General features: G+C 40.5%; 1 protein-coding gene across 1 annotated transcript in view; it reads left to right on the top strand.

Moving 5' to 3' along the window:
- The window catches only part of fancl (FA complementation group L), a 93,787-nt gene that overhangs the window by 14,854 nt on the left and 63,496 nt on the right, over positions 1-15,437 (top strand). The window contains exon 5 of the mRNA XM_061910999.1: positions 5,701-5,798. Within this exon, the coding sequence (XP_061766983.1) occupies positions 5,701-5,798 (98 nt within the window). The remainder of the gene's footprint in view (positions 1-5,700; positions 5,799-15,437) is intronic.

Genomic DNA, 15,437 nt, shown 5'->3' on the forward strand with positions numbered 1-15,437 from the left:
ATCAAACATTTTACCAAATAAAATACCAACAAAAGACAAACAAATACCTCGTTGGCCTTCATGCTTCTTTTAGGAGGAAATTGTGATCTTCTGGCTCTTATAGCCCAAACGCTTAAAGTCCTTGTGACACTTTTTAGTCTTTCTCCCTTCTCATTACATCAAAAAAAAGTGTACTCATACCCGGATGTAGCTTCCTTACATCCGTCAACAGACATAACAAGACACTTCAAAATAAAAGTATGCCCACATACTGTTTCAAAGAGTGCTGCTCGTTTTTCATATGTGGGTAGCAACATTTAACTATTTATAAATGGTTGATTTCTATAGGCTAGTAAGGTAAAGTGTTGTACCTGACAAGTTTCGGCTACCTTGCCTCTGCAGCCTTCATCAGAGGTGTCACGTGATGTTAGCGTGACGTCGTCTGAGACGTGTTATATGGATTGTACCATCAAGTGTTGTCAGCTACAACACTTTACCTACTAGCCTATATAAATCAACCATGTATAAATACATGTCAGTAGGCTAAATGAACCTCTTCAACATAACAATTAACTATGTATAATGTAGCGGCTGGCTACAGGGTGTTAGCCAATGACTTCGGCTGGGGGGGGCGGGACTTCCGGGAGCGATAGGGAAGTGACGTTGTCAACAGGAAGTGAGGGTTCGAGTTGTCCCGGGAAAAGCGTTAGAGACATGAGAGCTGTTGTGTGGTTGTATTACGTATTGTGCAATAAAGACAAGACTAACGAAGAAGTTGTATGAGCCTACATTCCTGGGATTATTACAATATATATTTCCGAATTGGTTCAACCGCCACCCGCCCGGATCTATTTAAAATCTATTTTTTCGTCATGTCACCCGCCCAACCCGCGGTTTTTCCGCGGACTCCGCGGTTGTGACCGCAAACCGCGCATATCTAATATATATATATATATATATATATATATATATATATATATATATATATATATATATATATATATGTATGTATGTATGTATGTATGTATGTATGTATGTATGTATGTATGTATGTATGTATGTATGCATGTATGTATGTATGCATATATGTATGTATGTATGCATATATGTATGTATGTATGTATGTATGCATGTATGTATGTATGCATATATGTATGTATGTATGCATATATGTATGTATGCATATATGTATGTATGTATGCATATATGTATGTATGTATGCATATATGTATGTATGTATGTATGTATGTATGCATATATATATATATATATGTATGTATGCATATATATATATATATATATATATGTATGTATGCATATATATATATATATATATGTATGTATGCATATATATATATGTATGCATATGTATGTATGCATATATATATATGTATGCATATATATATATATATATATATATATATATATATATCTATGTATGCATATATATGTATATGTATGCATATATGTATATATTTGCATATATATATATATATATCTATATATATATATATATATATATATATATATATATATATATATATATATATATATATATATATATATATATATATATACACACACACACATGTATGTCCATTCATACTGTAATGACCTGCTGGTGTTGATTTTTTTATATTCGTGTGGTTTGGATTTTATGTCAGTTTTCCCCATGTTTACAAACACACTGTTTGTGCCTGAAAGTTGATTGGCGGAGAATGAGGAAGTGTTACTGTGTGTCTTGGGAAGTGCGGACTGACCAAGACGAAAGTGTTTGCAATGAGAGGTAAAACCTGTTAAAATTGTGCCGTTTGTTACCATAATATTGGTAATGATAGTTGAAAATAGCGTCAGACTTTGTGTGATTGCTTTTGGGGTCTACAATACATCATATTACTTTAAATTGTTTTTAAGTTAAAAAAAACCTTAATTTCAGGAGATGGCGGTCATGAAAATGCTGTGGCGGTGTGCCACATTAAGGGGGAATCCTGTTGCTGTTGTCGTCAAAGCATAACACGTTGACAATCCATCAAGCGGTGCTGCTTTGTAGCTTACCAAAGTTGTACTAAAACAATTTGACAGATTTTTGAGCGCTGTGTGTAATGTTGTAAATTCTTAGTGAAACATCAATGTTTTGGGCTTGCTTGCTAACCTTTACTTCTAGCATCATTTATTGAACAGGGGGCATCACCTTGCAGTCCACATGTATCTCTTATGTGTGACTGCCGTCTACTGGTCACACTTATCATTACGCCATTTACCAAATAAAACTGTTTCGAGGTTCGTTAGCAAAACTAGAATTATTCGTTCATTAGGAGCACCGGGTTTTAAGGCGCACAGATTTTAAGTGCGTCTCATAGTCCCAAAAATATAGTAGATAGGACTCTCAGGCCTCGTTCACACTGCAGGTCAATTCTGATTTTTTTTTTTGCCTACATACAACCTGTATTGATTTTTTTCATGTCAGTGTGAACAGTGCAATTCCGAATTTTTCATATCCTACTCAAGCCTCTTTCGTATGTGGAAATATATCGAATATGCGTCCTTAATGTGAGTTGTCCCGAACTCAGGTTGCATTCATCTGACAAGAATGTCATCAAAAAGCTATACGGTAGGTTTCATAATTATTCACAAAAATTGACGGTTACAAAATGAAAAAAATAAAATGGGTGAAAATAATATGTTTTAGGAACCCACATGAAAGTTTTCCAACTCCTGTCTTGAACTGCTTGCCCACAGACACGCTCATTAAAGGCCTACTGAAATGAGATTTTGTTATTTAAACGGGGATAGTAGGTCCATTCTATGTGTCATACTTGATAATTTTGCGATATTGCCAATTTTTTTCTGAAAGGATTTAGTAGAGAACATCGACGATAAAGTTCGCAACTTTTGGTCGCTAATAAAAAAGCCTTGCCTTTACCGGAAGTAGGAGCCGATGTGCGTGTAACGTCATCGGTGTGAGGGCTCCTCACATCCGCACATTGATTACAATCATAGACACCAGCAGCGCGAGCGATTCTGACCGAGAAAGCGAAAATTTCCCCATTAATTGGAGCGAGGATGAAAGATTTGTGGATGAGGCAAAGTGAGAGTGAAGGACTAGAAGAAAAGAAAAGAAAAGACCAGGGCAGGAGCGATTCAGATGTTATTAGACACATTCTGGAAAATCCCTCATCTGATTATTGTGTTACTAGTGTTTTAGTGAGATTATAAAGTCATACCTGAAAGTCGGAGGGGTGTGGTGACCGCCAGTGTCTCTGACTGAAGCCATGTAGGAGCCAAGAAAGTTGCAGCTGCCTCTTTGACAGCTGCTGCAGGAAGAACGACACAAGCTCCGCTCATGTTTACGGTAAGAGCCAATTTATAACCACAATTTTCTCACCGAAACCTGCCGGTTGACATGTGGTAGAGAAACATGTTCGCTTGATGGCTCTGTTCCATATTAAAGCTTCAAACAAAGCTACAAACAAAGGAACACCGGCTGTGTTTGTGTTGTTACAGCCGGCCGAAATACACCGCTTTCCACCAAATGCATTCTTCTTTGTAGTATCCATTATTAATTGAACAAATTGCGAAAGATTCAGCAACACAGATGTCCAGATTACTGTGTAATTATTGGATTAAATCGGACGACTTTTAGCCGTGAGTGGTGCTGGGATAAAATGTCCGCTTCAACTAATAACGTCACAAGCATGCGTCAACATAAGCATCATCATTCCGCGACGTTTTCAACAGGACAATTCGCCGGAAATTTAAAATTGCAATTCAGTAAACTAAACCGGCCGTATTGGCATGTGTTGCAATGTTAAGATTTCATCATTGATATATAAACTATCAGTTTTTGTGGTCGGTAGTAGTGGGTTTCAGTAAGCCTTTAAGCAGACATCAAAACAAAATATCTCGTTAAACTGTCAGAGCCAAAATAATTGTCCTCATTCTTGATACAACAACATTCCACAATCGTGCCAGTACTAAAACCAACTAGAGTTGAAGCCATGCTTTCTTCTGTAATCACTGTAGTGCATGCAACATCATTATTTCATGTCTGCACAGAAGTCAGGTCACATTCACATTAGAAATAATTGTTTTCTTGTAATGTTTCTTGTAATACAGCCACATTAAAAGATCGGATTTTACAAAAAAAAAGTCAAAATTGGACATCCGACCCTGCAGTGGGAACGTAGCCTCGGACACTGTTGATAACATTAGTTTAGGGCAGTGCTTCTCAAATATTTTCTGTCACTGCCCAACCCCCGCCCTCCACTTGCCCTGCATTGACTATAGATAGTAGGGCTGCGAATCTTTGGGTGTCCCACGATTCGATTGAATATCGATTATTTGGGTCGCGATTCGATTATATATAAATTTTTTCGATTCAACACGATTCTCGATTCAAAAACGATATTTTTCCGATTCAAAACGATTCTGTATTCATTCAATACATAGGATTTCAGCAGGATCTACTCCAGTCTGCTGACATGGAAGCAGAGTAGTAGATTCTTTTAAAAAAGCTTTTATAATTGTAAAGGACAATGTTTTATCAACTGATTGCAATAATGTAAATTTGTTTTAACTATTAAACGAACCAAAAATACGACTTATTTTATCTTTGTGAAAACATTGGCCACAGTTGTTGTCAAGCTTATGAGATGCGATGCAAGTGTAAGCCACTGTGACACTATTGTTCTTTTTTTTAATTTTTATAAATGTCTAATGATAACGTCAATGAGGGATTTTTAATCACTGCTATGCTGAAATTATAACTAATATTGATACTGTTGTTGATAATATTCATTTTTGTTTCACTACTTTTGGTTTGTTCTGTGTCGTGTTTGTGTCTCCACTCAATTGCTCTGTTTATTGCAGTTCTGAGTGTTGCTGGTTCAGGTTTGGTTTTGGAATTGGATTGCATTTTCATGGTATTGCTGTGTATTGTTTTGTTGGATTGATTAAAAAAATAAATAAATGTTTAAAAAAAAAAAAGAGAATCGATTCTGAATCGCACAATGTGAGAATTGCGATTCGTATTCGAATCGATTTTTTCCCACACCCCTAATAGATAGTATCATTTGTCTATAAGTACACCTCTTCATTACATTGTATCCTTAATAACAGTAAAAACAACAAAAAGGAAAGAATTACAGATCAACTTCCAACAAACAATAACTTTATTAACATTATTTTAGTTTATAACAAAAAAGATTAAACGGGCATCAATTTGCATGAAATTCAGGGGGAAAATTGTATCCTTGTATAAACTATAAACATTTTTGACTTAAAGTATTGAAACTGAAATATGAAATTAAACTGTAATTGATCAGAAAAATAGCACAGGACACAATATACTCTATAAAACAAATATGAATAAAACAAGTTTTGCAGTTTTTTTTTTATATCCAAATGACAAAGTTAGTTAATGTTGTGAGTTAATGGCTAGAATGAGTCTTTTGTAATGCACAGCTTTTTGGAGTGAGATTTGAAATATGATACTGCATGATACTGATAAAGTATGTTCACCGGCGTCGCATGCATTGCACCGCCCCATCCCTCCCTGTAGTATACAGTATGTTCTGTTCAATGAATGAAAAGTGTAATGACAGTGTGTTTACCTAGAGCTGCTGGAGGGCTGATTGAGTTCAGCCCTATTTATGTTTGATTCTTTTGGGAAGATGGAGCGTGGAATATAATGTAGTGGTGTTATTGTTTCTGTTATTGCAGGAAGTGGTTCTAAAGTGCCATCCTGAGTGCTCCTCGATACCACCTCCACAGTGCTACTCCCAACTCATTTTCGAAATTGAGAACCTTGGGTGGGACAAGTAAGTAAATCTCTTCGGGATGAAGCACAACAAACTTTTATAATATTGTCAAATTACGAAATTAATACATTCGAAAAGCATTTTTAGTTCCTGTACTGGTGGGCTTTGTTTTTTTCTTGTGTTTGTATTGTCGAATACAGAAGTTTTACAATTTTGGCACAGTGAGCCTCCATTCAGTGGATATTAAAGGAAAACAGTTTTTTTTTAGGGAATTCTGCCTATCATTCACAATCATTAGGATTCAAAAGATAAAAAAAAGCTTGCATGATAGAGCTAATGGAAGTCCCCTATGTTGCTTTCAAAGTCCTCGAAAACACCTTTAAAGCCCTCTATCACGGTTTTATATACACGCTATAAGTACGATTGTAATGTAGTTACAGACACGTTCATAACAATATGTAATATGTACAATGTTTACCGTATTTTAGTCATTTTTTAAGCATTACAGGAACTTATTTCCTGGGCGAAATTTTTTCAGTGCCTATACTAACGCATATTCTACTTCCACCAACCAATGCGTATGTTCCTACTTCCGGCAACAAATGTGTGTGTTTTCGAATTATGGCAGACTTCCTAATAGACAATGAATATGACTTGTTTTTGGATGAATATGGATTCACAACCTTGTCTCTTTGAATCTGAAAATACGGAGAAAGAACTGAAGCTAAGGGAGCATGAAGAGAGTGACCACACGGAAGCCGAGAGTGTCAAACAATGTTATTATCGACGGAAAGACCATGTATCTGGCAAGGGTAAGGATGGGAATTGATTCGATTTTCTGGTTCAAATTCCACTTTCGATTCTGCTTAACGATTTGGTTCCTTAACGATTCTCTTATCGATTATTATTTGGAGAAAAGAAGAAAAAAATGGATTTGCCTCAATTTTGTTGAGTTTAGATCTTGCATGACATTAGAAAGTCTACAGTGAGGTCATAGAAGCATAGAAGCATAGAAGAAAAAAAGTGCTTTTTAAAAAAAAAATTAATGCCCATCCATCCATTTCTACCGCTTATTCCCTTTCGGGGTCGCGGGGGGCGCTGGCGCCTATCTCAGCTGCAATCGGGCGGAAGGCAGGGTACACCCTGGACAAGTCGCCACCTCATCACAGAGCCAACACAGATAGACAGACAACATTCACACTCACATTCACACACTAGGGCCAATTTAGTGTTGCCAATCAACCTATCCCCCGTGAAGCCCCAAAAAAAATGAATCTAGTAAATAATATTCTTCTGTAGAATTTAACAAAATAAATAATGTGGAAATCACATAAGATGTAACATTTAGTAACATGTCATTTTAACATATTACATGCAAAGCGAGATATATCAAGCCTTTATTGGTTATAATTTTAATGATTGTGGCTTATCATGTATGAAAACCTTGAATTCAAAATGTTGGGTTTCAGAAAGTGTAAGCCAATATTATCAAATTGATAATAAAGGGTTGACATACCTCACATTGCATATGATGATTTAATATCATATATTAGCTTCAAATTTGAATTTAATTGCTGACATTAATGGACTTGAGTTTCACCTGTATAAGGTAATGACTGATAGAAAACATACAACTTTTCTCTGACGACAATTGAAGACTCACCTATCGAAAATTAAGAGTGTGTACTGTAGCAAATAAACCACAAACTTAAGTCGCTGCTCGGTGACATTCATCTAGCAGCAGACATGAACTGGAGCGGGAACTGCCTGCCTCGGGCCAGTCAGAATCTGTTTCTAGTCTTGCTCATCTAAATGAGAAGGTATTAATTACAATTTAACAAATAATAGCACATGATTTGAGGCGTTAGTTAGTACCTGTTGTATTCAGATGACGTGCTAGCGTTACTGCTGCCTGGGATAAGATCAGAGTGGTTAAAAAAACGTGACTTTCAATTATAAGTGTTGCATGGTGTGTGTTCATCTGTTGCAGCATATTTCTGGCATGTCCTTGCATCGCAGCCTTATAATTTTTACTAGTAGCGCTATTGCAAACCTTACTCGGAAAATGTTAGTGTTTGTTTGGACCAGGCATCGCCATTTTGACATCTGACGTCACTATGCAGTACCCACATTGCGTAATGACGTCATCCCCACTCGGAAGGAAATCGATAAGACAATGGCTTGACAAAATGGCAAGCGATTCCGAGGAATTGATACACTGGGAACCGATTCAGAACAAGAGCCGGTTTTCGATTCCCATCCCTAGGCGAGGAGGACACTGCTGAAAGAAACTGCACCACAACGAAAGACAAACCCATTTGCGCTAACAAACCCTGCAGTGGTAGAAACTTGTTTTTCCTCCTTCCAAAAATCAACTGGAAACATATTAAAGTAAGTCACTATAACATTGATCGTGGTACATGCAGCACGTCATGCTTGTTAGTACAATTACATAGTCTGTCAAACTAGCTTTGTACAAACAAAATATGAAATGTGGGCTAATACTTTACAGATATTGTAATATGATTGTTCATGTTTTTCAGTGTGTGCAGATTTGTGTCCTATCCTATTTGTGTTGTGCGTTTCAAACTCAAAAGCCTTTCCGCTGCTGACGCAGAAGCCATCTTACGGTTAATGCCATAGTATACCGTCGCAAGGCAATGTGTTAGAATAGAATAGAATAGAATAGAGTTTTATTGTCATTATTGCAATGAACAGGTTCAAAGAACAACGAAATTGGAGCAGCTCCTCCTAAGGTGCATATACAATATGGTAGTATAAATAGTAAAAAAAAAAGATAGAGATGACAGATGTATCTATGTATATGTATATGTATCCACACAGATGCATATCTGCATGCATATGAATACATATACACACATACATAAAACATTATTGCACATTGTAGTCCGAAAAAATAGAAAAAACATTTAAACATTACACATGAGGACATGATGGACATATTGTGCTCACTCAGTGCCTGTTTAATGCTACTATGGCTCTTGGGTAAAAGCTATTTTTTAGTCTATTGGTGCTCGCTTTTAGCACCCTGTAGCGTCTGCCTGAGGGTAGCAGTTCCAGGTGGCTGTGCCCGGGGTGGAATGGGTCTTTCAGGATGCTCTGTGCTTTCCTGAGACAGCTGGAGCTGTACAGGTCAGCCAGGGGGGGGAGGGGGCATCCGATTAACTTCTGGGCGGTCTTTATGACTCTCTGGAGCGCCGTTCTCTCTGCGGCCGTGCAGCTGCTGAACCACACGCAGATGCAGTAGGTCAGGATGCTCTCAATGGAGCACCGGTAGAAGGACACCAGCAGTTCCTGTGAGAGGTGGTTGTTCCTGAGTATTCTCAGGAAGTGCAGTCTCTGGTGTGCCTTCTTGATGGTAGCCGTGGTGTTGGTGCTCCAGGATAGGTCGTCGGCCAGGTGGACTCCCAGGGAGCGGAAGTCGGAGACCCTCTCCACACAGTCACCACTGATGATCAGGGGAAGGATGTCCGTTTTTTTCCTCCTGAAGTCTATGACCAGTTCCTTGGTCTTGGAGGTGTTCAGGGCCAGGTTGTTGACTTTGCACCAATCCGACAGCTTCTCCACCTCATCCCGATATGCAGCCTCGTCTCCCTCCGAGATGAGCCCCACTACGGTGGTGTCATCCGCAAATTTGATGATTGAGTTGCTGGAGTGGGCAGGTGTGCAGTCGTATGTGTAGATGGAGTAGAGAAGGGGGCTCAGCACGCAGCCTTGTGGAGAGCCGGTACTGAGGTGCAGGCTTGATGACATGTGGCGACCCAACTGCACCCTCTGGGGGCGGTTGGATAAGAAGTCCTTAATCCACATGCAGATGGAGTTCGAGAGACCCAGGTCTGACAGTTTGGACACCAGTCTATCAGGAATAATGGTGTTAAATGCCGAACTATAATCCACAAAAAGCAGCCGCACGTAGCTCCCCCCCGTCTCCAGGTGACCCAGGGAGGAGTGTAGGGCTGTGGCGATAGCGTCCTCTGTGGACCTGTTGGCTCTGTAGGCAAACTGGTGTGGGTCTAGCTCTGGAGGGAGGACTGAGGTGATATGGGTCCGTACCAGCTTCTCGAAGCACTTCATAGCTATAGGTGTAAGTGCAACTGGACGGTAGTCATTCAGACATCTGACAGAGTTCTTCTTTGGCACCGGGATTATTGTGGAGGTCTTCAGGCATGATGGGATGACGGCCTGGGAGAGGGACTGGGTGAAGATCTTCGTAAATACTCCGGCCAGCTGGTCTGCACAGTCTCTTAGTACCTGTCCCGGGACTCCATCTGGGCCCGTAGCCTTCCTCGGGTTCACTGCCTTCAGCGTGCGTCTCACCTCATGCTCCTCCAGTATAAGGATGCAGCTGCTGTGGGTGTTGGGTGGGAGTGTTGTGACCGCTGCAGGTGTTTTTCTCTCAAATCGGGCGAAGAAGCTGTTTAACTCCCCCGCTCGAGAGGCGTCGCCGTCAGCCGAAGGGTTACTGGGTCTGAAGTTGGTCATGTCTTTAATTCCTTTCCATACCTCCTTGGTGTTGCTGCTCTGCAGGTGGGCTTCCATTTTCCTCCTGTGTTCGGCTTTTGCCTCTCTGATGCCTCTCTTCAGATTGGCTCTGGCAGCACTGTAGAGTGCCAGGTCCTGCGCTTTGAAGGCACTGTCTCTCTCTTTGAGTAAGCCCTGGACTGTTTTTGTCATCCAGGGCTTCCTGTTGGGGTAGACTCGGATGCGCTTGTCGACTGTGACAGTGTCTATGCAGTGTTTGATGTACCCCAGGACTGCTTCTGTGTACTGCTCCAAGTCTGGGTTTTCAAAAACTGACCAGTCTGTTGTATCAAAGCAGTCCTGCAGCTGTTCCATGGCTCCCTCCGGCCATGTTTTGACCGTTTTGATTGTGATAGGAGCACTTTTTCTTATTGGTGTGTAAGCTGGCAAAAGGAGCAGGGATATGTGGTCAGACTTGCCTAATTGGGGAAGTTGTTTGGCTCTATATCCTTTTTTTATGTTGGAATAGACTTTGTCCAGTGTGTTAGCTCCCCTCGTAGCACACTTCACATGCTGGTGAAGTTTGGGGAGCACTTTTTTCAGGTCGACATGATTAAAGTCCCCCGCTATGATGTGGATGCCGTCGGGATATTTGTTCTGTTGTGCACTGATTGTATCGTGCAACAGAGCTAGCGCCGTGCTAGCGTTAGCATCGGGAGCTATATACACGTTTGTGATCAGGACAGCAGAGTGCTCCCTGGCTAGATGGAAGGGTCGGCATTTAACTGTAAAATATTCCAGATCTTGGGAACAGTGGCTGTTAACTACCTTTGAATCAGAAGTCCACTTGTTGTTTAGGTAGGTTAGCAGTCCACCCCCACGCCGCTTGCCGGAAGACTCTGCGTTTCTGTCCTGTCTGTGTGCTGTGTGACCGGTTAGCTCCATGCTAGCATCAGGGATTGAGGACGTTAGCCAGGTTTCCGTAAACAATAGGGCACAGCTATCCATCACGGTGTTTTGTGCTACACGGAGCCTCACCTCGTCCATCTTGTCCTCTTCACCATGAGGAGCGAGCGACCTCGCATTAGCCAGGAATAGACTTGGTATCGCTGGTCTGTTTGGGTTCATTTTTAGTCTGGCTAACACGCCGCCCCTTCGGCCACGGCGTCTTCGCCTCCGCCTCCTCTTCGCCGGGCACAGTAGCCATGGAGCTCCAGGGCTACGTGCTAACTCCTCCGGGATGTTGTGTCGGCGTGTAAAATCCACCGAAATAGTCTGCTCAGACCGCAATCCAATCTCCAACAAATCGTTTCGGCTGTACATAACCTTCGCCCAGCAAGTTGCTGACCGGGCTAGTAATAAACTATATAAAAGCAATAAAAACAATGCACCTAAGGGGAGAGCCTGAAACGTCGCGTGCATGCGCGCCGCCATCTTGAATATACATATATACACTACGCAAGGTAAACAGTTCCTCAGCGTTTGCTATTACTAGAACAATGTCACTAAAGCAAAAAACGTGTTCTTGTCTCTCATCATGATTGTTAATAGGCAAAAGTCCAAAATAGTGCAGTTTCCCACTTAACAGCTGGGGCCTCCTGTCTTCAACCCAAAAATATATTCTACGACCTTTGATAGGTTTTCTGCTAAGCCCAGATGGTGTTGTTCTCTCTCTTTGTAGGTACTAGGGTTGTGTTCAGATACCAATATTTTGGTACCAGTACCAAAATGTGTTTGGAGCGGTATTGCTCGGTTGGTAGAGTGGCTGTGCCAGCAACTTGAGGGTCCAGGTTCGATCCCCGTTTCTGCCATCCTAGTCACTGCCCTTGTGTCCTTGGGCAAGACACTTTGCCCACCTGCTCCCAGTGCCACCCACACTGGTTTAAATGTAACTTAGCTACTGGGTTTCACTATATAAAGCGCTTTGAGTCATTAGAGAAAAAGCGCTATATAAATATAATTCACTTCACTACTTTTTGATACATTTTAAAATATAGGGGCCCATGACAACTTGTCATTATTGGCTTTGTTTTAACAGAACATCTTATGACGCATTGAAAATGTATTTCTTATTGCAAAAAAAAGAACAATTTTGGCTTTATATAAGATGGTAAACATACTAGATAACTTTTCTTATAGTAGTAAGCAAACAGGTTACAAAGGCTCCTGATTTGATTGCTGACGTATGCAGTAACATATTGTCATTTCTTCTTCTATTATTTTGTCAAAATAAAGAGGGACAAGCAGTAGAAAATGAATAGATGGATGGATTTATCTGGTTTCTGCTTCTGTTAAAATGTAATAAGAACTTATTCTTATGTTGTTTTGATAATTTACCTTAGTTTTAGGTGATACTTCTCGTTTTGGTATCAATCCAATACCAAGGGTCATACATTGGTCATATATAAAATAATTCTGTGTCCAGGGATGTACTTCCTGACTGTATAAACAATAACAAGAAATGACCAAAGGTTTTGTGATATTAACAATATCTATGTGATCGCTGTAGTATCAACTGTATACGGCTATTGTACTCGGTATCTTGGTGTTAGTCGATGTCGGTGTAGATCTACTTCTGGCATTTGTATACATTTAGGAGCGCCAGCTTGCTGTTAGCGGTTAGCTGTGGTATCTTTCTACGGTGTGTAGTGAAGCATGTTTAGCTATTCCTTGTTTTGCACTGATGATATTTGTAAGAAAAATAGCTTATTTGTTGCCATGCAGGTGAGGATTAGTGATTTCGAAGTAGCTAAAACACTGGGAATGGAAGTTAGCCGCTAGGTTGTTATGTTTTAAAGCACTGCTTGCAAAATGACCCCTGAGTTTTTTTTTAGGTTCAACACTATTGTTAATTTTTTAGCTAAAATATTTGCTTTGTACTTTTTCTATCTCCACCCTGTATCTGCTTGTAAGTGTTTTGTGCGTGTGCTTTGACAAACATGCGCCTCTCCTTGCTTACAAGCAATGTAACGACGTCCGTAAAAAAAAAAAAAAAGGACTTGGATTTTTCAGAGGCAGTATAGTATCTATTTTAATTCATTAGTACTGCGGTACTTTATTTGGACAGGTATACTGTACAACCCTAGTTGAGACCCATTTCAAACTGGCTGACATAATTTCTTCCTCGATTTTACAGAAAGTATGAGAATGTGTGAACTACTGCCTGTCCTTCTTTATACTTGTATAATAAGACTTCTGTTTGTCAAGAAATTTACACAAAGCTTGGATTTTTAGCAAATATATATTTTCTGTGGTGGGCCAGCCTTTTAATGTGATAAAAAGCCGAAAATTAATTGAGTCAAGAGCACACAACTGATGATGTGTTGTTTCGCGACCCCAAGTGGTCAGTGCAAATCCCACCCAAGAAAATCTCCAACCCCATTTGAGAAGAAGTCTCCCCAGTATTGTGCTGATTTCTCCAAGATGGCGGCGCACGGATGGGCTGCGGCGTGGAGAAGCTCTTGGTAGAAATGGAACATTTGGCAAAAATACCGGACAATTCTGCAAATTTCATGGCTGGCTTACAGCGTGGACACTCCGTGATCACTTACGACCGCCAGACAATTTTGGATGTTGATAGATTGGGCCGTTTTGGACTGAATGACGCGTGTTTGTTGGACCTACTAGCTAGCATAGGAATACTTCGCCGGCTACATCCAGCGGCCTGTGAAGCAGCGGAGTATAGTACCAGCAGAGGCCGTCTATGGAACAGACGCAAGCGGTGTGATCGGAAGCAGAAACGCGGATGCCAAGCGGGGCTAACAACAAAGCAAAAGGCTAATCCCCACAGAACACCACTTCCCTCCATCCTGAAGCCGGATTTAAATGGAAGATGCGAGCCTACTGGTCTGGGTAAGGAGTCAGTTAAATTAGAACAAGTTTTTTCTGCTATGACTGTTTCAGAGGTGGACATACGTTCCACTGAGGTGGCAAATTATGATGCGTTCAGTTTATCAAAGCACCAAGCAAACAATCAGAAAAATCCCGTCATATCAATTCCTAGATATGGTCGTAATTATTTTAAGTGCACTACGCATAATAAACGCAACATTATTAATATTGCTACTACGGATAATTTGATCAAAAACTCCTTAAAACAGCCCACTACCTATACTATAGGCTTTTTAAACATAAGATCATTGTCCCCCAAAACATTATTAGTTAATGAGGTCATTAGAGACAACAATCTTAACATCATCGGTCTCAGCGAAACCTGGCTTAAACCAGACAACTTTTTTGCGCTAAATGAGGCATTTCCTCCTAACTATACGTATGCGCATATTGCCCGTCCCCTTAAAAGGGGGGGGTCACACTAATATACAACAAAAACTTTAACCTTAGTCCCAACATAAATAATACATTTAAATCGTTTGAGGAGCTTACAATGAGGTCTGTCACACCGCGGCCTCTATACCTGGCTGTTATCTACCGCCCCCCCAGGGCCCTATTCGGACTTTATCAATGAATTCTCAGAGTTCGTTGCTGATCTAGTGACGCACACCGATAATATAATTATAATGAGGGACTTTAATATCCATATGAATACCCCATCGGACCCCCCGTGCGTGGCGCTCCAGACTATAATTGATAGCTGTGGTCTTACACAAATAAGAAATGAACCCACGCATCGCACCGGTAATACGATAGACCTAGTGCTTGTCGGGGGTATCACCATTTCCAAAGTTATGATACTCCCGTACACTAAAGTAATGTCCGATCATTACCTTATAAAATTCGAGGTTCAGACTCATGTTCGGCAGTAATAATAATAATAACTGCTATAGCAGCCGCAACATTAATGCTGCCACAACGAAAACTCTTGCTGACCTACTGCCCTCGGTAATGGCACCATTCCTAAAGTATGTGGGCTCTATTGACAACCTCATTAACAACTTTAACGACGCCCTGCGCGAAACTATTTATAGTATACCACCGCTGAAGTTAAAAAAGGCTCCAAAGAGGCGTACCCCATGGTTTACAGAAGAAACTAGAGCTCAGAAATGATCATGTAGAAAGCTGGAACGCAAATGGCGCACGACTAAACTTGAGGTGCACCCTCAAGCATGGAGTGATAGTTTAATAACTTATAAACGCATGCTTACCTTAGCTAAAGCTAAATATTACTCAAATCTTATCCACCTTAATAAAAACGATCCTAAATGTTTGTTTAGTACGGTAGGATCGCTAACCCAACAAGGGACTCCTTCCAGTAGCTCC

The sequence above is a fragment of the Nerophis ophidion genome, linkage group LG09 (genome assembly GCF_033978795.1).
Source record: "Nerophis ophidion isolate RoL-2023_Sa linkage group LG09, RoL_Noph_v1.0, whole genome shotgun sequence".
In the NCBI taxonomy this organism is placed as follows: Eukaryota; Metazoa; Chordata; class Actinopteri; order Syngnathiformes; family Syngnathidae; genus Nerophis; species Nerophis ophidion.